The sequence below is a fragment of the Balaenoptera musculus genome, chromosome 8, assembly GCF_009873245.2.
Source record: "Balaenoptera musculus isolate JJ_BM4_2016_0621 chromosome 8, mBalMus1.pri.v3, whole genome shotgun sequence".
NCBI lineage: Eukaryota > Metazoa > Chordata > Mammalia > Artiodactyla > Balaenopteridae > Balaenoptera > Balaenoptera musculus.
This window is the reverse complement of record NC_045792.1, coordinates 19,642,095-19,660,884: the sequence shown is the minus strand read 5'-3', so window position 1 is coordinate 19,660,884 and position 18,790 is coordinate 19,642,095. Positions and strand designations below refer to the sequence as shown.

Below are 18,790 nucleotides of genomic sequence, written 5' to 3'. Positions count from 1 at the left end.
AACTTTTTATAGTATGCTATGCAAACGTATTCTTAGTTAACAGAATTTTACATCATTATTATTAGGTATTTTTATTTACTATCTAAATTACAAAGCTTGGCCTACACAGGTATATCATTCAAGTCAAATAAATAAGTCATTTCTGCTCATGTTTATAGAAAATTCAACAATACCTTCTGAATTATTGTTAAGTCAATCAGGCAAATCATACTTAGTTTCAAAACATAGATTTCAAAGAATATACTCTACATATATGAATTCTACATAATTCACAGCAAACAAAACTATCAAAGTGAAAGAAGATATGCGTGATTCACTTATTCATTCATGAAACATTTGTGAAATCTGCACTAGGTCCTAGACACTGTATCAAGCCGTGAACACACACTGGTCAGTAAGACAATAATTTCAGGAAATTCAAAATCCAGTAAGGAAGGCAGGCAAAAAATGTGGTGGGAGCTATAAAATAATTAAAAGCCAGGAATAGTAATTAAAGTTTAAGGACATCTTGCAAATCGACAGGAAAGACACCAATATCATAAGAGAAGAACAGAGAGAGGAAAACAAGCAATACACACACAGAAATTATACAATGGATAAATAAATGAACAATGTTCAGTAACAGAATAAAGGAAAAATAAATTCAAATAGTAAGTTTGAATTTCTCATTAATTGTTTGTTTCAAAACAGTAAAAACATGTGGCTATTCGGTGTTGGTGTTAGTAAATGGGCACGGACATAAAGCCAGTGAGACAATGATCAATATGACCTCTCTGCAGGACAGTTTGGCAAAATGTATCTAAAGCTTTTAAAACATGTCATGTCCTCAAAGTCATTACAGGAAAACTACGAGCCAATATCCCTTATGAACACAGAAGCAAAGACCCTTAACAAAATATTAGCAAATAGAGTCCTGTAATAGATAAAGGAAAGCACATCACGAATGAGTGAGGTTTATCATAGGAATTTAAGGTTGGTTCAACATTAGAAAAATCAATGTGCTGACAGAATAAATAACAACAACTCTATGTTCACCCTAAGAGTTGCAGAAAAAGCATCTGACAAAATTCACCATCCATTTCTGATAAAAACACTAAACCAGCCAGAAATAGAATGAACTTCCTCAACCTGTTAAAAGCATTTACAAAAAACCTACAGCTAACATCGGATGTAATGGTAAAGGACTGAATGTTTCCCCTCCCTAAGATAAGAACAAGACAATGATGTCCATTCTCACTACTGCTGTTCAACATACAGTGTAATCAAGTAAGAAAATGAAATAAAAGACACACAGATTGGAAAGGAAGAAATGAAACTACCTTTATTCACAAATACCATGACCAGCTACAGAGAAGATCTAAAGAAAACTCCAAAGAATCTCAAAAAACCTCCACAAGAACTTAACAGGACTGTTTAGAATGACTGGTATGCAAAAACTGTACTTTTATATTCTAGCAACAAAAAATAAGAAACTGAATTTTTGAAGTATTTATAATAGCATTGAAAACTATAAAATAGTAAGAGATGGATCTAACAAAATATGTGGTAAGACGCACACGCTTAAAATTATTAAAAAATGCTAAAAGATATTAAAGAAGGCCTAGATAAATGGAAAGATATGTCATATTCATGAATCGGAAGAGTCAATATTGTTAATTCTCCCCAAATAGATTTATAGATTCAATGCAATCTCAATGAAAATATGAAAAGACTTTTTGTAAATATTAACTAGCGGATTCAAAAACTTACATGGAAATGCAATGGTCTAAAAATGCTCACAATTTTTTAAAATATCAAGTTGGAAGACTAACACTATCTGACTTGAGATTTACCATAAAGCTATACTAATCGACACCAGTGTTATTTATGAAAGGATAACTGTATAAAACCAAGTGAGTCAACACAGAGACCTACACGTACATGGTCAACTAACTTTCAACAAAGAGTCAAGGTAACTAGAATGGAAAAAGGACAGTAATTTCAGAAAACAGTACTGGTTCAACTGGACATCCACATGTGGGGAGGGAGGCATTGGAATCTCAACCCTTACCTCACACCATACACAAAAATTAAATTGAAATGAACACTAGCCCTAAACTCAAGTGCTAAAACTATAAAAAGTCCAGAAGAAAACGTAAGAGGAAACCTAAATCAGACTTCAAAAAAACAGATTATTGGTCAAGATATGAATATTAGAGTGAGAATACCTAGATTCAAACTCCAACTTTGGCAATAACTAATTGTGCACCTCACTATTTTATTATCTCTGTATCTCCGTTTTTTTCCTCTTACTTGTATAATGATAGAGTACCTACCTATAGGGTTATTCAAGGACCAAATGAGATAATGTTTAGAAAATGCCCAATACATAAAGTACTCACTAAGTATGTTTGCTACTTTTAAAATTTTTATTTAGTTACTTAAAAAACCACCTATCCAAGTTTCATAGTTCAAAATTTAATATTTCCTATTGTGACTCTTAGAATCGTATAAAAAACAAGAGTTCAGGTTCATTTTTCATTCAATTCTCTCCAAAGAAATGATCAAGAATAAGGCATACAAAATTAAAACAAAAATAAGGGAAGGGTGGAGAAACATATTTACTGTGCACCTACAAGTACCCCAGGAAACAGGTGCTTTACCTGGATTATCTCTTTTATTCCTCCTAGCAGGTGCCTAGTGAGAAACAAAGGACCTATGTGAAACTTAATAAACCTTCATAAGCGGCCTTTAAATAGAAGTGCTGGCTTTCTTTTTAAGATTATGGATTGGTGCCCAAAACCAAATGTCTCATTAAAAGTTTAGAGCAATCGAATTGTTGTAAGGAATATTTGTAATTATTTAAATCAGAAAGTAGTATACTACGAATCACAATGAAGGATCCTCACATCATAAACCACGAAACCCCATCACCTTCTTACTTAATGTTATAATCATGACTCTGGCTACTTTTTAAAACATGCATCAGAAAACCAATAAATGAAAAGATTAAAGCTGTCAACCTCTTAGAATTCCCTAAGTTATGAAAAATGAGAATTCTTTAGCACCTATTCCATCTTTAAAGATGGAGAAGGAGGGAGAGTTCACAGCAAAGAAAGTCATTCTACAAATTTCTCCTGGTTATTTTCCCATAGTTCCCCAAAGGCAACAAGAGGCACGTGGTAAGAAGTGGTAGGAAATAATAGAAGATCCTCCACTAGGGGTAAACTTACCTGTAATGTTTTATTCTCTTTAAGATCCAACCCAAACACATTGTGCCTCTTCACCTTCAAGAAGTCAGCATTGAGGCCATCGTCCTCCTCATCATCATCTCTGTCCAAGAACTGCACAGGAACTTCTTTGTTCTTCTGTGACTCTTTGTTGCTAGGGACAGATTGAGGTTGAGACCCTTTTGTTTTTCCCAGTTTCTCTTCCATTTCTTCTTCACATTCTTTCTCTTCTTCCTCTTCATCACTAATACCACGAGCCAGTCTGTACTCTGTCCCTTCTGCTATTTTCCCACTTTTGTGGAGAATAGACATTTTCTCATTGAAGTAGGCTCTAAATTCTTCCACTTCATCATTGGTGAGGGAGAGAGTCCTTGGCTCAATTACTTTATTATCTTGGCTCACTACCAGTTCTTTGTTGGGTTGTTTTTGCATTCTCTGAAGAAATCTTACCCGTGGTGCCACAGCAAGACCAAGAGACCTTAAATATGAGCAAATGAAAACAGTTACCTCAGTACACTGATGGTGTGTTTATGAGTTTATTATGAAATGGTTTCTCAGGAGTTGAGATTTTTGGAACTTTTTTTTTAAGAAAATGTTCCTCTGAGATACAACTCAATCTTGACACGTTAGGTGATCTAAAAGATAATGAATACCTGTCAGAAAATATTGGAGATACCCCATTTTCCATTAAGACGGTAACACGGTTAACAAAATAAAGGGTATGAGACCAGAAACAAGGAAACAGTGCAACTACTAGATCTGCCTATTTCCAGTATAACTCTCTCAGCCTCAGCTTTCTCAAATGTGAGATAACAATACCTACCAGGCCTATCTCACAGTTGTTTTAAATATCTGATGTACTAACTATATGAAAATACTTTGTAAAATATAAATACTAAAGCTGGAAAAGACATGACCATGAAAGAACCAAACACAGTTCTCTGCAACGAATGCACTCAAATATTATCATCCTCCCTTCTAACACACAAAATGTGACACAATCACTTCTATAAAAAAGGATTTTTAAACTTGAGACCAAAAAAGAAAAAAAAATCTTATTTTCTCCTTCTAAGATCAAGATTTACTTTATGGTCAGGTCTTTCCCAGCTTCTAAGTTCCCACAGATGGATTGAAAAGAAACTCTTAAAGCAAGGCCTGCTGTAATAAAAAGCTAACATTAGAAAATGGACCGACTGCCTTTTTCCTATAAGACACACTTCACAGAAACTGAGAGGTGTGGTTGTAAAACCTGGACTCATAAATAGAACTGTTGAGGTTAAAATCCTGGCTCTGTCACCTATTAGCTGTATGATCAAAGGACATTATTAAACCTCTCTATACCTCAGTTCTCTCATTTGCAAAATGGCATGACAAGAGCACCTACATTATAGGGTCATTATAAAAATAAAATGAGTTCACGGAGGCAATGCATCTAAAAGAGTGCCTAGCACACACGCAGCCACTACTGAGCACTTGTCATTATTACTGTTATAGGGGATACAGTTAGGATCACAAACTCAGTACGCATCAGAGCATTTCTCTCAGTGTATTACAGTTACGTTTACATGTCTTTCTCTGCTATTAAACTTGGACCTCCTTTAAGGTAGAAGTACATAACCATACATCTATAATTTTAATGCCTAGCTCAATGAACTAGACATATTAGGTTATTTAAAACATATTTAATTTTCAAAAAAGTATTTTACTAATGTAAATAAATAAATATTTCTTCAGTAAAATAGTTTTTTAAACCTTTATTTTATCCTACATACATAGCACTGTTTTAGGTATCCAAGGCTTCTAAAGGAAATTATAGATCAAGGAAATTATACATCTAAAATCCACAAAAATTAAATTAAAACACCAAGTTAAACTGTACCAGTAATTTAGGCTCAGAATTTAACTTTCTGCTTCCCTAAGCATCACCAATAAAAAGCAAAGGTCTTCAACTGTAAACAGATGAGATTTACTGGCATCTGTGGCAACAAAATGTCCCCTAAATATGGCCCTGCAGCATTAAAAGACCTTTGCCTCTCCTCTTTGCTAATATCTCAGCTGTGTCAATGAGAAAACCAGGAAACCAGGATAGAACTTCATAAAGTACAAAAATCAGCTAATAACCTAAACCATGAATCATATTCAGAAATTGTAAAATTCGTAAAGAGATAAGCAAACAAAAACATGTTATCCATGGCATGTGATTTTCCATCCATTACCTAAACAAAAAGTCAGTGACCTTACTTTGTTATCTAGCAAATTAAATGGCTCTAAAATGTTACAACTGACAAATTACCTGTTATACTGAACTTGCAATCTAACATGAAGAATGGAAAACAGCAGCTCACTCGGATACAAGTTTTTATTAGACTCAACTTAAAGGTAAAGGTACTCGAATTCCTCGAAAGCAGGCCAAATACACAGACCTTGCTTTGAAAGTATATATTTCATCACAGACTAGGAGATTTCAATCTGACATTCAAAGTATGAGTAACCTTAAGGGTGCTTCTATAGGATTTTGTCAATGCTTTTCCCACAGGTGGGGACCCCATTGAAAAACAGATGCTCCTCCTTTATACCTGAAAAAGTTAGGAAAAAAAATCCTTCAAATACTAAGCCAAAACAAGACCAAGAGTTCCATTTTCATATAATAGTAACCACAATTACTAAGGAGAGACATTTTGCCATGGTAACTGTGAGCACCTGTAAGAAACACCAAGACACAAAGAATATCCAGGCAATAAGCAGCATGGGAAACCAATCTAAAAGAAGGGAAGAACTGACAAAGAGACTTGCATCCAAAGCATAAAAAGAACTATAGTAAACCAAGCCAGCTTTTTAGAAAACAAGAGGACTACAGACATTTAAAGATTTCAAAGAATGCTTGTCAATTGCTCTCCATCTCCTTCAAGCCCAAACTACAGGAAACTGCCAGTGTAACTTTCAGGAATTCATACTTACAAGTAAGAAACTTCTTCCTGACTGAAAATCCTGACTGAACTGAATGCTCAATAAGTTTTCTACAGTTTATATAATCTTTTTCTCTGCAAATCTTCAACAGATTCTTTTAAGGTAAGGCAGAGTGGTTTAAACTAAGACTCTCAGAACCAGGTTTCAAACAAATTCCCTCTAACTTTAAGGATTCACAAGCAAAACTATAATATGAATACTTACAGGGCATATTCAGGTATAGGTAACTTGCTCACATCAAATACTTCTTTATCCTTCATCAGATACACTGAACGTATGTAGGAGACAAAACACTGTAAACATAAAAGGTTGAAGTATAAGATATATACTAGTCAGAAATGGAAAATGAATTTTAACTGAGATAAAAAAATTAATCAAAGGGATAAATTCAACAGTAGTGAAAAACCTCAAAAATAGCTGAGTATATGTCATCCCACAAAAGCAAAAAACCTACCTTTTTCGAATTGTAATATTAGAAAAGACTTTAAATTTGGTTTCATCAAGCCAACTCAACATAAAACATAACCTTCTCAAAAAGCTATTCTAGAAGTTAATATCATTCAGGTGCATTAATACGGAAAAACACAGGCTTTGGAATAATACCGTTGAAATCTGAGCTCCACATCTTACTAGCTGAGCAAGTTTCTCATTTCTCGTCAGTTTCCTCATCTATCGAACATAATATAACAGTACCTTCTACTTAGAGTGTTATGAGAATTAAATGAGAAAAATGCATGTAGAATACTTGGCATTTCTTCTGGAATACATTAAGTACCAATGAATACCAGTTATAAGTAATAATTATTACTTGAAAACATCCTTTGACTACTACAACAAAATAAAATTTTACTGTACTTATATTAAGCTTAACAAAATCATAACAGGAAAAGTTTATTCCTAAAGCTTTTTATTTTTTAATATAATTTCAAGTAATTACTTGTCATTATAATTTCAAGTAATCTGTCATTAACTTGTAATATTTTTGTTCTGTTTGTGTTAAAAAAAAAAAAGAAAGAAAGTAAACTATCTTTATGCCAAGAGCTATTACAAACTAAAAAGTAAACATGGTCCTGGATCCTCTGTCAGTCTGTAAAATAAACAGGCAGCAAAGATGGTGAAACACATGTAAGCAGGAGCTTTATTTTTTTATTTCAAAATTAATTTTTGTAAAATATATTTAATTTCCATTTCTATATTTCCTAAACTTCACATTTTCTCTAACTTTACACTAATCCTTTCTTCAAACCATTTACACTAATCTTCAAACCATTTTCCCTGTCTCCATAGGCATTAAAATGAATAATTCAAGGATAATTTTTTCCCCTACAATCGTCCACAAGAAATCATCCCAGTTGCTTATTGTTTTTGTTCTATACAGATTATAATCAAAAGCTAGAAAATCGCTTCTGTGAAATTAGATAGCTTGCTGCAGCTGACAACAGTTAGCCGTTCTGCTAAACCATGCGTGACACCCATTAAATCACATCATTTATTTCAATGTGCTTTTCTATAATCTTGTTCTGGAAGGCTCATTTGTTATACACAGAAACCAGTGAAACGACATCCTTCCAGTGTTTCATATTTCCTGATTCATAATAGAATGACCTAAGTATGCACAAAGTCATGACAGAATTCATGTATATTATTTTCAAATGTGCATACTATTTCCAAAGCTTCTAAAAGATTTAACTCCTAGCTTAAAGTATGTCTGCTAGGCAAAACATGCACACAAATGTTTCCATGCCTAAATATATGCCCAAAAACTAAGAAAAAAAAATCTGTTTAAAGACCCTTTTCATTAGATTTCAGGTGAAGTGAGCTTACAGAAGTTTAACTACGCACAGTTCATTATTTGGTTATCTTATACTTTGGAATTAATTTCTCCTGATGTATCATGGAAGTTCTGAAGAAAGACCTGGATTTAAATCTTAGGTCTGCCACTTAACAGCTACGTCACCCTGGATAATTTTTAATTTCCTCAGCTCCTATTTTCCCATCTATGAAATCAAATCAATATCACCTACCTCACAGGTTGTTGGCAAGATTAGATAACACAATGCATATCAAACTGTCATGTAAAAAAAAAAAAAAAAAAAAAACCAAACTGTCATGTAATAGGGTCATGCTGCAGCTAAGTGCCTAGCACATAATAAGCATCTGAATTTTAGCTTTCATCATTAATGTTGGTATTTTAAGCACAGCGACAATAATTTGATAAAATATAACCTAAGTTAATTTTTTGAACATAAGATCTTCTCTTTAAATAAAACTTCTTTGCTTAGAGTATCCAGTTTCAAAACCATCACACTACTGACTTTTTCTGCTCAGGCTCCTCTATCTACTGAGGATGCCCTTTCCATGCCTCCTCTTTATTTTCTTCCTCCAATCTCTGAATCCCTACTCTTTAACTCATTGTTGAGTTATGGGAGATGCAGATGTAGATATCCTATGTAGATCTCGTAACGAAAATATAAGTAAAAGAGTATTGAAAATGAAGAACTTCATAACAGGGACTCAAATATTTGTCAATTCAAAGATTGCACAGTTGTAAGCGCAACGCAAAATAATTTCACATCTTCCTTTTCTAAAGATCTACTGCTGGGTACTCTAAGCACTAAAAAATAAGTATACCTAAAAGTGACAATTCTTTGTGTATTTGCTAATCAGGAGGATTTCTAAGTCCAAAAAAAGCAATTTGGGAACACTGTCACACTTATAGATTAAAATCTCATTCCTAAAGAGAATTTAGCAAGAGTGCTATGCTTTCTAGAAATTTAACCTAATATAAGATATTAATTTTAGGGCTTCCCTGGTGGCGCAGTGGTTGAGACTCTGCCTGCCAATGCAGGGGACACGGGTTCGAGCCCTGGTCTGGGAAGATCCCACATGCCGCGGAGCAACTAGGCCCGTGAGCCACAATTACTGAGCCTGCGCATCTGGAGCCTGTGCTCCGCAACAAGAGAGGCCGCGATAATGAGAGGCCCGTGCACCGCAATGAAGAGTGGCCCCCACTTGTCGCAACTAGAGAAAGCCCTCCCACAGAAACGAAGACCCAACACAGCCATAAATAAATAAATAAATAAATAAACCCAAAGTTAAAAAAAAAAGATATTAATTTTACAGTCAAGAAAGTGCAGTCAGAAGTTAATAATAACTTTACTGAAGAAATCAAAAGTTGATAACTTTATCAAGTATATTAGAAATCCAGCCATTGTGCACTTAAAAATCATTAAGAGGATTTTCTATATGTCTGACAAGATTATGGACAAATAATAGACATTTTTCCAAGTTACTATAAGAAATATATACTTTTAGGACTTCCCTAGTGGTCCAGTGGTTAAGACTCCATGCTGCCACTGCATGGGACACGGGTTCAATCCCTGGTTGGGGAACTAAGATCCCACATGCCACGCGGTGCAGCCAAAAAATTTTTTTAAAAAAAGAAAGAAATACATAATATTTTCAAAGTTAAAGAATAAGTTAAATTTACCTGAACATTATACTACCTGAATATCTGAAGCATAACTATGCAACCTAGAAGTAGTAGAAAATGATACAACATAACTTAATTATATGCTCTATTCCAGTGAAGGTATCAAATTCAAAAATGACTTACCCTTTGAGCTCTTTCTTTTAAATCTTGATCTTGAGCTAAAAACGATTCCAATTTTTTCTGAACATCTGTAAGTTTTTCTGGATTGATTCTTTTGTAACAAAAAGATAAAAGGTTAAACTAAGACATCTCAATTTCAGAAACTGAAAACAGTACATAGCATTTTCTATTTTCCTCAGTATTTTTATAATCTATAACATTATTTCTCATCTATGACCCAGATTAGACTGAAATTACACTAGACAGAAATTTGACTCTGCATATTTTGAATAATGCAGGACAAAGAAATGTAAAATTAGACATTTTCTCTAAACAACCCATGCTGAGTGAGTGAAAGATTAGGTTAACACCACAATTAGCAATGTTCACTTCTTAAGTCTTTAAGGAGAGAAAGTAGCCTCTTGTGGGAGGTGGATCATCAATGAAATGGAATAAATGAAAGCAAACGTCATTTTTATACGATTTCCATTTTCAGTCAAATACCGTAAAACAAAAGTCAAATAATAAACAAGTAGCCAAGGATATAAATAGTTTTCCTTATCTAGAAATCAGGCATAACATAATAGAATGGTTACTTAAATCTGCCCAGGTTTAGAATGAAAATTACAGGAAAGAATGTAATTCTTACAAGCATCTATTCTAGGTTTCACAAAGGAAACTCCACTTGTTTCCCTGATTTTAGACTGAACAATTTTGTTCCCAAAAAGCTGGAGTGGTAATAGGTGGTAGCAGATGAGGTGTTTTTTACTTTTTTTAATTACAGAAAATATCAAAATATACAAAGGTAGAAAACTTTCACTCAGCCTCAACAATTATCAACTCACACCCAATCTTGTTTCATCTAAACTCTTACCCACTCCTCCACCACATCTCACCACCCTCCCAAGCTATTTTCCTCCAAATGAAAGCAGGGTGTTTCAAGGGCCCCAATATAAGTGAGACTACAATCAATTCTGCTGACACTCAATCTAAACATCTTCAATGACAGGAGAGGACAATCCTCTGAAATAGACAGACAACCCCAAAAATAAGTTCATCCAAGAGGTTTAATCCTTTCAACCATCAATGCCTCCTGATGCTAATAAGGTCTCTTTTTCATCTTGTTTTCTCCGCTGACAGTCTTCTAAAAAAGTTGTTAAAAACAAAACAAACAAAAAGTCCAAAGTCAGACAGCAGAAAAGCTTAGAGGGAGCAGGGAATTAGGTATACATAATTAGGCATAATAATTCCATGTGTTCATTTTTCTAACAATAATATCAAGACAGCAAATAGTTCTTACTTGATTTCCTTCACAGGCACTTTCTTCTGAAGAAGCTGCTGCACCATCCCTTTTTCTTCTGAGGGAAGCAAAATTAATAAAGCTTCACCATCCTCTTTGTACCTAGACAAAAAACAAACAAAATCTCTTCCACATTAATGCAATCTGCACTTTACATTTTAACAGTCTGATGAACAGGTAACAAGAAAGCAAGTTCACCAAATTAGTAAATATTAGGAATACCATTTTTTTTAACATCTGTGACAACAGAAAACTAGGGCTCTTGAACACCTTTCTCAAAATTCATCACTAGTTACAATTCCCATTGATTTTTAGGCTATACCACAGTAGAAGAAACAAATCAATTAAGAAGAATTTCTTAAATAACGGTCTACCTATAGCAAGGAGACAATTTCTCATTCAAGTCACAAGACTGCTGTAATAAAATTAATCATTTAATAAACATGGCTCCCAATACATTAAGGAAATCTAATCATCTTCCTGGAAATTTTTCTTCTACGTTGGGAATAACATGGTTCAGAGTTCAGAGGCATCAGTTATAAGGAATGGATCTCTGTTCCACTGAAAAACTTACCTCTAATCCGTGATTTCTCTTCCTTCACCTAGTATAGGTACACCAACAAAAATTTCTATGTAAGTGGGCCATAAGGCACCCCATAGTTACTTAAGCTTCTCGTGCTACTTATATACAGATTTCCTTGACACCTTAGATATTACATGCAAGCAGTAAGACAGAATAGAATCAGGTATTTGTAGAAATTTCTTAAAGACACAAAAGAAAAAGTAATCTCAAAGCATTCTCTTCAGGGTTCATGCTATAAATATGAGGGGCAAATAAATTTTTATAGTTAACCAAATAAACTATTTACTGAGAAACTTTGTGCCAGGTATAAATTGTGAAGAACACAAATAAATAGAAGATGAATATCCCTGCCTTCAGTGATCCAACAATATGGTTACCAGAAAAGACAAACTCACACAAAAGCAAGAGACTCAAAAACCAGTCCCAAAATGGTAAATCACCAAGTGTCAAAGGATAACCACTGGCAATAAAGTGCCATGAATTCAGAAGTGAAAGGAGGACACTAAGTGTTAGCCAGAGAAAAAGAGAAACATGTCACAGCAGATGGAATTTGAGGTGGGCCTTAAAAATGGATAGAAAGGGAAAAGCTAAGGTATTCCAAAGAGGAAAAAATGGCATGAACAAAGGAGCGGGAACCAGAAAATACAAGACAAACACAGAGTAAACTAAAGATAGGAGAAATTCAACTGAAGCCAGTGTATGTAAGTGCACAGCAGGAAAGATTGCCGGAAGGTACATGAGAGTCTGGTTTTGGAGGACCTTGGATAAGTCTCTAGAGAGACCAACTACCACTGTATAGAAGCAGACCTTTATCACTGTACACTGGAGGGAAACTGACTTTGTTGACTTATTGTCAATCCAAAGACTGAAGAGCAATTTTTACCTCACATGTTGATTTCAAAATTCTATTCCTACACAAAAGGGTAAAAAAACTCCAGTGTAATACCATTACAAAAGTATGTGTGTTTATATATTTTTATGTGTACCCAGACACATAGAAAAGTATGAAATAAAACATCAAAAGTATTAAAAGGTTTAAGTTAATTCATAAATTTAAAAAAATTAAGGGGCTACTATATGCCAGGCACTGAAATAGAGTGATAAAACAGATACAGTTCTGGCTGTCACAGAGCTTACAGACTGTTAGGGATAGACATAAAACCCATGATAACAACAAAGTGATATGACTGCTACAGTAGACATATGGGAAGCTACAAGAACACATAACACAGAGCTCTACACAATGTGCTCTAGGAGTTTAAAAAAAAAAAACTGCCCTGAGAAAATGACATCTAAGAGCTGAGATTTAAAGAACAATTAGGAATTAGTCAACTGCTAGGGGAGAGTCAAGTTTTCCAGGGGGAAAACAGCATTTGAGAGAGTCCAGTGGGTAGTTTTGTCTACTTCGTGCTTGTTCGTTTTTTCCATGTTTTCTAAATGCTTGTGTATTACACAGGGAGACGAGAGTAACTAAGCATGCATTTACTCCTTTTACAAAGAATCTGTTTCGTAACTGAAAAACTTCTTCACTGTATGTTAATACAGACTAGTATGACCCAAATGTTTCATCTTAATTTACTACGAAGAAATATGAATTTAAAGCATTTCCCCTAAGAACTGTTGGACTAAACTATCTGTGAGCAGAAATTATTAGTCTATGAAGTAGTGAGGCAACTGAACAAACAAGATATCTGAGAGACATCACAACTTCTGAAATTCTAAAATTTTACCAAGGACAGGGTGAAGGTCAAAGAGGACAGATATCAGTTAATACTGATTCACTATGTATGCACTTACCAAATACCCTCAAAGCAGCCCAACTCGAGGTAAAATCAGTTACCTTCATAAGTAAAAAAGCTTATTTCATGTGGCACAAAGAAAAACAATTAGGAATAAGGGAGATGAGTGGTTGAAGGATAACAAACGTTTCTAACATTCTACATCCAAATTCAGAGATGGAGAGAGAAAATAAAAAGGCTTCCAAAGTCTACTTAGGCCAGAGCTGTAGCAAAGGGGTAAAGAGAAATCTCTAGGATATCAAAAAGGAATCCAATGAAGATCTCGATCTTCAGACTGACTCATAAGCAAGAATAAGTCTAACCATCTACATCTATCTTATCTACCCATTCATGCATCCAGGGATAATCTAGGAGGATAAGTCACGAGTAAAGTCATAAAGGGGCCATATTCAAACCTTTAACAGAATATACCTAACAGAATATACACATAAAAGGCTAAGGTTAAGACAGACTGCAACACTGAAATTTAGAAGAAAAAGATTCCCAAAGGAAAATGGAAAAACATGTCCAAAGTCGCATCCCACAGAGCAAGCATCTTTTAATAAAGATCATCACTGGTTATTTTACCTATTTTACATCACACACATTTTTTCCCAGAAACAATGTAGAGCACAAATTATCTCCCACATACCAACACTCAAAATTTTCCAGTAAGCTTTTATTTCAAAAAGAAAAGCACTTTTAAAAAAGCATAAGCACATTTGTCCCCCCTTTTTTAAAATGCTTACAAGAATAATCTATTTACCCATGAGCTAGCGTTTATATTTCCAAAGCAATATCCAAGGCCCAAGGCTAAATATATGCATAGAGAAATAAATGTTCTTCATAAGACCTACATTTTAAAGTTCTATATATTTAGACAGATTATTTTAAGAAACACTGTAGGCATCAAAAAAAAAAAAGCCCTGCATCTGAAACACAACAAAAAGTCTCATTTTTACCATCAGTGTTAATACCATGTTACATTTATGTAACTCTTCAGAATTTATAATAAGCTTCATTTTACATTAATTTGCCAATCTTAAAAGCAAGCAACCAATAGAGGAAGCAAATAAAAAAGCTCCTGAAAGGCCAAGAAATTGGCCTAAATAAATAAATAATCAGCTGATGACTACACTTTCAATTCCATACTCCTTTTCAACTATACCAGGATTCTGTCCAGAAAGAAGGATCCTCAATAGATTGATCCTAACTGTCTGATATCAGGAAACTTACTTCTACACCCTACAGCTCACTTGTATCTCTAGCTAAAACAGGAGATCCAGACCACTGACTCTTGGATCCCAATGGTAATTCTTCCACTGAAATAACCTTGAAACAATATGGCCAGAGGAAGGGAAAAAGGCCTTGCCATTCTGGCAATAGTTTGCCTCCTACCCAAGAGTCATTAATCCTCCAATTCAGATTCCTCAACACAAACTCCATTCTAGTTGAGTCTTTAAATGGCCCTTAAACCTTGCTCACTCCTACCTTCAACAACTGCTGCAGCAGGATCTGACAGTGTTCACAACTGCCACTCTGAGTTCTCCCAGCCTGGTTCTCCAGGTTATCAATCAGGTTATAAAAGAATGTTTAGAATGATTCGACTTTTGTCATTTAAAAATATATATATACAAACATACACGAAAAAGAAATTTTTCTAGGTGGTAGAATTTGGGTGGTTTAACTGTTTTGCCCATTGTCTCAAATTTGTATAATAAATAAGCATTTATTTTGTAATAAAACACAAGTTATCAAAAACAAGTAAAAACTTTATAAGCTTTGAAAATCTACATCTTTTATATAATTCTTACCTTGTTTAACACATCCTAGTACTACCAATATTAGTGTATTCTCTTATCTTGACCACTAAATTAACATGTATGAATCTGACTTTCAGACCTAACATATATCGTATGTACCTAAAAGCTGGTGACTAAATATTTGGTGGGTGAAAAAATGCAAACAAACCACTAGAAGTTGCACTAGCAGATGAAATACTGGATTTGGAATCAAGAGAACTGATTTCAAGTCCCAGTTCTACTATTCATTAGCTTTATAACCTTGGATAATGAGTCATTTTATCACTATATATTGCATTTTCTTATTTATAAATTACACAGTTTGAATGAGACGATATAGGTCCCTTTAGGACCTTAATTCTACACCTGTGACTGTATTAATATACTAGTCATTGTTCACAATACAAGTATGATCAAGAGGTGGAGAAATGGGGACAACTGTTGGTCACACTCTGCTATGCCACAGCCCTTCTCTCTTTTGTCCCCGCCCTGTGTCTGCTTCTATTCTCCCTATGCCTTAGCCTTACCTGTGGCAACCAGCCCCAAGAGTTCCTAACACTGTGGGAGGACAGTGCAGTCAGCCATGCAGAGGCAGACAGACAGCCATAAGAATCAGGGTCCAACTGTTCTGCTCCTCCTGCACAACGTGGTACAAAGGAGAGCTTATTCCAGGATCTAAAGATACTACACGAGATTTAAAAAAGAAAAAGACAGACTGGGAAATGTTCCGGGAAAGATGAAGTCATCTGCAGCCTAAGATCTTAGAAATACAAACAGGTATACCACATAGGCGCAACAGTTTGACAAATGAGGTTCACCATAAAATAACTGGAAAGAAACCAAGCTGGCTAACATGCGTTGTATGGAAAGCTTCTAGCAAACTGATTAAGTATAAGGATTTATGAAGTTCACAGGGAAAGGGTAGCAATCATTAAACTCCGTCAACTCTGTCCCCAGAAAAGAATTTTTTTTTTGAAAAAGACTAAAGTTTTAATAGATTAAAAACAAAAAGAAAACCTATACAAAAGTGGTACTGATACTACCTAAAATTATACTTTTAGGAACCTGAGGGATATGATTAATCCCATTTTACAAGAGAAGAAACCGAGGCTTAAAGAGGTTAAGAACACAAGGTCCAAGGGTACACAGCCATCAGGTGACAGAGTCATGTCCAAACCTAAACTTCTTGACTTTTAAGGACAGTGTTTGATCAACTATGGGATATCTGTCTCTCACAGTCCAAATAAAGAAGGAAAACGCATATATTTTTAGTTTACCCTCATGACTATGAATGGCAGCAAACTTAAATAGAAAGATCTACCTTCCTTCTCCAAGTACCTGCCTTTCATACATTCTAGAAGCCCTGCATGGAAGCAACGGCCACTAGACTTCATTTAATGAAAACGGCTAGTTTGGGACACACTGACAAGAACATGAGCTGTAGAGTCAGAAAGACCCAAGTATAAATCCCAGCCATGGTACTTCCTGAGTGATCTTAGACACATTTTACCTCAGAATCTCTGAGAAACAGTTTTTTAATAAGAAGACCTCTCTCATAAGGTTATTATAAAGGCTAAATGAGTTCATTCATATTCACCCAGCTATGTGTTAGGAAGTGAATGACTAAGCCACAACCCATCATTCACTGTGGAGGTGCAGAAGGGGGCAGGGAAGAAGCTACCCTGGCCAAAAAAACAAGTGATATAGTCAAACCTCCTCGTAAACATACCAATGACAAGCCTCCTGGGAAACAAACATGGTAGATCTGCTAGCATGAGAGTCCTCATCTATGAGATACTAAGACGATGTACCAGGTTTGTTTACAGTCTATGCATTTAAGGAGTAGGTCTCTGGGGTCAGCTTTGTAACTATACCAGTGGCCCATCTGTGTAAATGATAAACCTCATATACCACTTAGAGACTCTGAGGTTAATCTGGGCCACAGCACACCCTGATGTGGCAAGAATGCACCTGCGGAGCTGTAATGGAGGTCCCAGACCTCTTCCTGCTTCACCTATACCGCGTGATTACCTCTGTACTTGAAATTACATACTAGTGAAGTTTGACATTAGGTGTGGTAGGCCGCTTCTAAATTACTGGCTCCCAATACAGTAAGTTCCCTACACACAAATCTTCAAGTTGCGAACTTTCAAAGATGCGAACATGCGTTCGCATGTCCAATCACGTACGTTAGTTCATGTGTCTGGCGTACATTGTCATGTGCATGCAAACTCTACAAGTGGTTGTGCTTTTTGTGTACTTTACTGTACAGTACTGTATAGAGTACAGTAATACTGTACAGTATCGTTATTTCAAGCTAGATCTGCAAGAGGACGACTTCATTGAACTCTTTGCTGTACACCACGAGGAGCTTACTAATGAAGACCTGATGGAATTGGAAGCCCAGAGAAAGGACCAAGAGAGACAAGAGGAAGAAGAAGTAACTGAAGAACCGAAGAGATTCACGACGCAGGAAATGGCAAGGGGATTTTCTTTATTTGAGGAGGCACTGATAAGTTTTTTAGGCATAGGACCCTAATGCAGAACGGTACACAAAGGTTGCAGCAGCCATGCAGAATGCAATCCAGTGCTACCATGTCATCTATGATGAGAAAAAAAGAGCTATTACCCAGACATCACTGGATTGTTTTTTCAAGAGGGTAGATAGAGTTGAATCCAACAAGGAACCAGAAACCGTGCCATCAACGTCAGGCGTGAGTGAAACTGCAGCTTGCCCTACATCTCCCACTGCTGACAATCCTTCAGTTCTACCATCTCCCACCTCCTCTCCCTCCTCCAGTCAGTAACTCTTCTTGCCTGTTCACTCGGTGCCAGCCCCTGTATGCCAGCTGTTGTACTGTACTACTGTACTCTTCAAGGTACTGTACTGTAAGATTTAAAATGTTTTCTTTATTTTTTGTGTTTGTTTTTTACGTATTATTTGTGTGAAAAGTATTATAACCCTATTACAGTACAGTACTATATAGCCGATTGTGTTGGTTGGGTACCTAGGCTAACTTTGTTGGACTTACAAACAAATTGGACTTACGAACGCGCTCTCGGAACGGAACTCGTTTGTATGTAGGGGACTTAACTGTAATCTGGGCCTCCTGGCCAAGATGAAGTGTTGACACTGCTCTTGGCAATGATTTTTTGCGTGTGACACCAAAAGCAAAGGCAACAAAAGCAAAAACAAACAAGTGGGACTACATCAAACTAAAAAGCTCCTGCACAGAAAAGAAAACCATCGACAAAATAAAAAGGCAAACTACTGAATGGGAGAAAATATTTGCAAACCATATATCTGGTAAGTTCTAAAATATTCAAGGAGGCTTCCCTGGTGGCGCAGTGGTTAAGAATCCGCCTGCAAATGCAGGGGACATGGGTTGAAGCGCTGGTCAGGGAAGATCCCACATGCAGCGGAGCAACTAAGCCCATGCGCCACAACTACTGAGCCTGCACTCTAGAGCCCGCAAGCCACAGCTACTGAGCCCACGTGCCACAACTACTGAAGCCCACGTGCCTAGAGCCCGTGCTCTGCAACAAGAGAAGCCACCGC

At 35.7% G+C, this 18,790-nt stretch overlaps 1 protein-coding gene across 2 annotated transcripts in view; it reads right to left on the bottom strand.

Moving 5' to 3' along the window:
• DDX10 (DEAD-box helicase 10) overlaps window positions 1-18,790 on the bottom strand; it is a 245,847-nt gene that overhangs the window by 191,553 nt on the left and 35,504 nt on the right. For both annotated transcript variants that reach the window (XM_036861635.1, XM_036861636.1), the window contains exons 10-13: window positions 11,069-11,170; window positions 9,793-9,880; window positions 6,381-6,469; window positions 3,213-3,687 (exon numbers count right to left, since the gene is read on the bottom strand). In XM_036861635.1, the coding sequence (XP_036717530.1) occupies window positions 3,213-3,687; window positions 6,381-6,469; window positions 9,793-9,880; window positions 11,069-11,170 (754 nt within the window). The remainder of the gene's footprint in view (window positions 1-3,212; window positions 3,688-6,380; window positions 6,470-9,792; window positions 9,881-11,068; window positions 11,171-18,790) is intronic.